General features: G+C 41.7%; 1 protein-coding gene across 1 annotated transcript; it reads left to right on the top strand.

The window, feature by feature from the left end:
* Positions 1–657: 657 nt before the first annotated feature.
* Positions 658–6,016, top strand: LOC138884604 (uncharacterized). Its single transcript, XM_070165632.1, has 8 exons — positions 658–819; positions 870–1,264; positions 1,384–1,708; positions 1,880–2,310; positions 3,315–3,503; positions 3,561–3,626; positions 4,641–4,679; positions 5,926–6,016. Exons 1-8 carry the CDS (start codon positions 658–660, stop codon positions 6,014–6,016), a joined length of 1,698 nt encoding a protein of 565 aa, XP_070021733.1.
* Positions 6,017–6,419: the final 403 nt, after the last annotated feature.

The raw sequence follows: 6,419 nt of genomic DNA, 5'->3' as shown, positions 1-6,419 counted from the left end.
AAATTGCGGGGCCCTCAGTAATTGATCATGATAAATACTTAGAATTTGGGACGGACTGTTTAGTGAATTTCACTGCCTTCCCCAAAGATAATAACGCGTTTAGATTCTTTAGGCACGACTTTAAGTAAATTATATTCTTAAAAATTGGGTGCACATTGATGTGACCCAAATCCAAGTCTCAACGGAGTCGAAATGTGTTAACAACTACGGGTGCATTGATTGTGACGTGGTTCGAGATGCATTTTCATGACGTTGCAATTCTATAAAAATAAATGATAATAATAAAAGCGGTTTAAACTTAATAAAAGCACGTAAGTCACAACATGTATTTAAATCAGATATTTAGCCATTATAACAATTTAAGCGACCGTGCTAGAACCACGGGATTCGAGGGTGCCTAACACCTTCCCTCGGGTCAACAGAATTCCTTACTTAGAATTTCTGGTTCGCAGACTTCATTTGGAAAAGTCGAAAATTTCCTCGATTTGGGATTCAAGATAAACCGGTGACTTGGGACACCAAAAGCCAAACCTTTCCCAAGTGGCGACTCTGAATTAAATAAATAATCCCATTTCGAATATTGTCACTTAAATTGGAAAAACTCCGCCCGCGCATCTAACCCTTCGGGGCGGGGCGCGCAAAAAGGAGGTGTGACACATGGCAATTACTACTCGGAGTGGGAAGGTACTACAAGGAGGGAGCGAACAAGTGGTTGAAGTGGAAGAGTCCGAACATGAAATTGAGGTTGAAGAGCCAAGTGTTGTTGAAGTTAAAAAGGTCCTGGAAGAGTTGAAAGTGCAAGAAGAAAAGTGGGAAGAGGTAAAGGAAAAGGTAAAAGAGACATCAAAAACTCTACAACCTATTCCTAGACCTCCTCCTCCATTACCTTAAGACTTGCTAGGAAGGTTGATGATAGCAAACTCGAAAAGTTCTATGATATTCTCAAGAAATTATCGGTGAATATTCCATTTGTGGAAACATTTCAAGAGATGCCGGGTTTTGCTAAATATTTGAAAGACTTGATTACCAAGAAGAGAACCACCAAGAATGAAGTGGTGAATGTAACTCACCGGGTTAGTTCCATCATTGCAACATCCACCGTTCAAAAGAAAGAAGACCTAGGAGCTTTTACCATTCCTTGTACTATTGAGGCACATGATTTTGCAAGATCCCTTTGTCATAATGGGGATAGCATCAACTTAATGCGTCTTTCCATTTACAAGCAAACAGGGTTAGGTATGCCAAGGACCACAAGTATCAGATTGTAAATGGCCGATCGTTCCATAAAGAGACCGGTGGGAATTGTCGATGATGTGCTTGTTAAAGTGGGAAAGTTTCATTTACCCGCTGACTTTTTAATTCTTAATTGTGCGGTTGAAAAAGATATCCCTATCATTTTGGGGAGACAATTCTAGCCACAGGAAGAGCACTAATGGATTCAGAATGGAATGAGATCAAATTCCGTGTGAATGGTGAAGAGGTCACATTCCAAGCAAGCAAGGGTATGAAACTACCACACGAATATGAAAACATCTCGGTGATTGATGTTGTTGATGAAGTGGAAGATGCGTTTGAAATGAAAATGGAAGAACAATGCCTCGGTGAGGCATTGGCGGCTATTTTGGTGAACTTTGATGGTGAAGATATGGAAGGGTATATGGAATCGGTCAATGCATTGGAGGGGCTTGGGTCCTACACTTATGCTCCGGCAAAGCTCTCTCACGACTTGGAGAATAGAGCCACTCCTCCCACAAAACCTCTTATTATTGAGCCACCGTAACTAGAGCTCAAACCACTTCCACCACACTTGAGGTATAAATATCTTGGCTCAAATTATACTTTACCGGTAATCGTTTCTTCCTTGTTGAATGATGTGCAGGTAGAAAAATTGTTGGATGTCTTGAAGGAGCATAGGCAAGCTATTGGATGGACAATTACGAACATCCGAGGGATTCCTGCCGGAATTTGTGAACACAAGATCCAATTGGAGAGTGAGATGAAACCAAGTGTGGAATATCAACAATGGTTGAACCCATCTATGCAAAAGGTGGTAAAGAAAGAAATCATCAAGCGGTTAGATGCCGAGGTAGTCTACCCCATTGTCGATAAATCTTGGGTGATCCCGGTGCAATGTGTGCCGAAAAAAGGAGGCATGACCGTAATTGAAAACGATAAAAATGATCTCATCCCAACAAGAACGGTGACTGGATGGAGGGTGTGTATAGATTATTGGAAGCTCGACAGCGACATATGCAAGGACCATTTCCCTATGCCTTTTATTGATCAAATGCTTGATCGTCTAGCAAGAAGGTCATTCTATTGCTTTCTTGATGGATATTCCGGTTAGAACCAAATCAACATAGCATTGGAGGATCAAGAGAAGACAACACTCACTTGCCCTTATGGAACGTTTGCCTTTAGCCGGATGTTGTTTGGTTTGTGCAACGCTCTGGCTACTTTTCAAAGGTGCATGATGTCCATCTTCTCCGACATGGTGGAGGATTTTCTAGATGTTTTCATGGATGACTTTTTGGTGGTAGGTGACTCTTTTGAGAATTGGCTCAACAATCTTAGATAAATGCTTAAGAGATGTGAGGAGACCAACCTTGTGCTCAACAAGGAGAAATGCCATTTTATGGTGGATGAAGGCATTGTATTGGGGCATAAAATTTCAAAACATGGCATAGGTTCCGTGTTCGTGCTGATAACATCATCAGAAGATGTGTTCCAGAAAAGGATATTATGCCAATTCTAAAGGCATGTCACGAATCACCGGTTGGGGGTCACCATGGGGGAAATCGAACAGCGGTTAAGGTTCTTGAATGTGGTTATTATTGGTTGTCGATTTATCGTGATACCAATCAAATGGGCAAGGCTTGCGACTAATGGCAATGGAAAGGATCAATATCCAAGAGGCATGAAATGCCAATGCACTTTGTGATATAGATAGAGATCTTTGATGTGTGGGGAATTGATTTTATGGGTCCCTTTGTAAGCTCTTGTGGTATGAAGTATATCTTGGTGGTTATGGACTATGTTTCCAAATGGGTTGAAGCAATTGCCTTACCAAATAACGAGGCAAGGAGTGTGACCACATTCTTAAAGAAAAACATATTCACACGGCTTGGCACTCCTTGAGGCATTCTTAGTGATGGTGGGTCTCATTTCTATAACAAGGCTTTCACCGGGCTACTAGAGAAATATGGCTTCAAGCATACGGTGACCACACCTTATCATCCCCAATCAAGTGGCCAAGTTGAAGTTTCCAACTAGGAGATAAAGAACATTCTAGCAAAGACTGTCAATGTAAACAGGACTGATTGGTCAAGGAAGCTAGATGACACATTGTGGGCATACCGCACGGTGTACAAAACCCCTATTGGCCCTTTTCCTTATCGGTTAGTCTTCAGCAAAGCTTGTCATCTGCCCGTAGAACTGGAACACAAATCCATGTGGGCTTTAAAAAGGTTGAACTTGGACGGGACGGAAGCTGCAAATTTGAGGTTAACACAACTCAATGAAATGGAGTAGTTTCCTTTTCCATGCATATGAAAGTGCAGTTGTGTAAAAAGAAAGGATGAAGTTCGTCCACGACAAAAAGATCTTGAAAAGAGAGTTCAAGTCAGGTGACTTGGTTTTGCTCTTCAACTCAAGGTACAAATTGTTTCCGGGCTAGCTTAAATCGAAATGGTCCGGTCCGTTCAAAGTGGTCAATGTATCCCCTTTTGGAGCTGTGGAATTAGAATCGGAGGATGGGCTCCGGACCTTCAAACTAAATGGCCAGTTAGTCAAGCACTACTTGGGCACAGATGGAGAAAAACATTTGGTGGAACTATTGTCTCTCAAAGATGGTCCATGCCCGACCAATGAGTGAAATCGAAGAAAGGCTAACTTCATCGTGCTGCGACGTTAAATCAAGCGCTTCATGGGAGGCAACACATGTGTAATACACACTTTTTGTCCTTTAAATAAAAAAAAATTGTCAGATAGATTTAATTGAGCAATTTAAAGTGTGTGTTAGAGTGCAGGCAATTCAAAAGATCATAACACTGTGTAATTACATGTGAAAAGGAAGAAAAGTCACTATGGGAAGTTTGCTACACATATGCGGTCGCATTTTAACTATGCGGACCGCATTGTGGTCGCAGACCCAGACAATGTGTTTGGCAAATTTGGTGGTGAGAATGTGGAGAAGTGGTGTACTTTGCGGACCGCATTTCAATTATGTGATCGCATAGTGAACCGCATTTTGGCCCTCAAGCAACTCAAGTTGAATCCACCGCATAACACTTATGTGGTCGCATAATGTGTTATGCGGTGACTTACCCATCGCAAACCTCCCAGGTAAGTACCCTCGCATATCTTCAGCATTCAAACCACTTTCAAAACAAAAGAAAAGAAATTAATTTTATCAGAAAGAAAATGAAACAAAACAAAAAATAAAGAGAAGGGAAAAACAGCTAGTTGAATCTAAGAAAGTAAAAGAAACACCTCAGAATCCATCTCCCAAGTGTGCTCGTTCATCCATCACTGGTATATTCTTCCGTTCCCATTTTGTTCCATGTAAATTTTTAGTTTAAATTATATTGTGTATTCCTATTTTTGTTTCCTTTAATTTTGTTCATTTTTCCTCTTTGTAGTTGGGTATCTATTCATAATGTGAGGGGTTTCTTTGATAGGTAATTAGGTTTGGGGTGTTGGGTAGTGAAACTAGTTCCGCCATTGTTGAGGGTTGAATTCGTTGGTTGAGAATGAAGACTTTTGCGGACAGCATAATCGAATTGCGGTCCGCATTGTTGCCACAAAAATGAACCCTAGTAGTCCGAAGAAGATGAACAAATGCGGCAACTTTGCGATCGCATAATTGATATGCGGACCGGAACATCACCACATACTGACACAGTTTCAATTGTTTTGAAGCATGTTGTTTGCGGCAGTTTTGCGATGGCAGATCCATCTTTGTAGTGGACTTTGCGATCACATAATGTGTTTATATTTTCCAAGCATTTAGGTATTTGATGGTTATGCGAACCGCATAATGGATATGCAATCGCATAACACATCGCATACGTAGATCATTTCAATAGGCAGAGAGTTTGCGACAAGTTTGCGGTCCGCATAGTGGTTATGCGACCACATAACCTATCTCATACCTGAAGTCTTTTTGTACTTTTTCTATTGTTTCATACTATGTTGCTTACATTTCATTTCTGTACAGATATAGCTCCCAAGAAACATACATATTCTGCCTATAAAAAGGGCCTCCACCAGTCGTCAAGCACAACAAGCAAAACGTTCACGACCATACCCTACTGTTACACTTCCCTCCCAGTCTGATGAGGCGGAGACCTTTCCCTCAGTTGACCTACAAGTTGAGGCAAGAAGGAAACGAGGAGATGACTTCCAGCTCAGGTTTGGGGTTGAAGGGTCCAGGGATCTATACAAAGAAGGGCTAACAAAACGTAAAATCCTGGCTGAAAAGTAAATAAGTCTAAATGGGCTACAGGAGCAGTACCCCCACATATGGGAGAACATCAAAGCAAGAAAATAGGAGTGCTTCACTGAGCTACTGGATGACTACAATGAAACACTCGTCCATGAGTTTTATGCCTTGTATGGAGCCTCCAGGAGTGCTCACCACAAGTGCAAAAAGGTTTTCTATGACATTATATTGGTTCGGGGGAAGTAAGTGTTCTGAAATAGTGAGACCATCAATGAATTCTACTTCTCTGACTGGAGCGTAGGCACAGCTGAGTATGTCGCCAAATGGGCAAACCAGGATAATGAGCGTAGTTGGATAGCATTAGTGATAGCCAAGGGAACCCCTGCTTGGATTAACCCTTTGCACAATATATTCTAGGAGGATCTTACATGAGAGGGTATATTCTGGCTTAGCTTTGTCACCTTTCAATTGATACCATCCAGAAATGAGACTGACATAAGCATTGAGAAAGCTCTTCTCATTGCATGCATTATGGCGGGAATCAAAATTGATGTGGGTGGTTTTATATTCTGAGCGATAGGTATCCGATCAAAATAGATAGCCATGTCACTTCCATTCCCATGCTTGATCATAGCCCTCTATAAGGCTGTGAAAGTCCCTACCATTCCACGCACTGACAAGACAGGGAAGTCGCTAAAGGATATTGATATCACGTGCATTAGTGATGCAATAGATTTTGCTTCCCCAGAGGTTCAGACTCAGATTCTTGTTGATGTAGAGCCCATAGATTCCTAGACCCCTGTGTCTCTTCAGGCTATAGTTGCATCCACTTCCACTTCATAGCCCACCTCTCAATCCACCATTGCTTAGCCTTCTGCCACACTGTCAGCGGTTTCGAGGCTTGGTCTCTTAGATCAACATGCCAATGCTAAGGTAGACCAGCTTCTGAAAAACATCCCCGCCCTAATCAAGCAAG

The sequence above is a fragment of the Nicotiana sylvestris genome, unplaced genomic scaffold (assembly GCF_000393655.2).
Source record: "Nicotiana sylvestris unplaced genomic scaffold, ASM39365v2 Un00001, whole genome shotgun sequence".
NCBI classification, from domain to species: domain Eukaryota; kingdom Viridiplantae; phylum Streptophyta; class Magnoliopsida; order Solanales; family Solanaceae; genus Nicotiana; species Nicotiana sylvestris.
The sequence above is the reverse complement of the archived record's forward strand: the minus strand, read 5'-3'. Positions and strand labels throughout refer to the sequence as shown.

What these genes read in the sequence shown, in the direction of transcription:
- LOC138884604 (XM_070165632.1), top strand. Translation starts at nt 658, where the DNA reads ATGGCAATTACTACTCGGAGTGGGAAGGTACTACAAGGAGGGAGCGAA. An exon ending in GGTCCTACACTTATGCTCCG is followed by an intron (nt 1,709 to 1,879) that starts GCAAAGCTCTCT and finishes AATGATGTGCAG; the next exon opens with GTAGAAAAATTGTTGGATGT. An exon ending in ACGGAAGCTGCAAATTTGAG is followed by an intron (nt 3,504 to 3,560) that starts GTTAACACAACT and finishes ATGAAAGTGCAG; the next exon opens with TTGTGTAAAAAGAAAGGATG.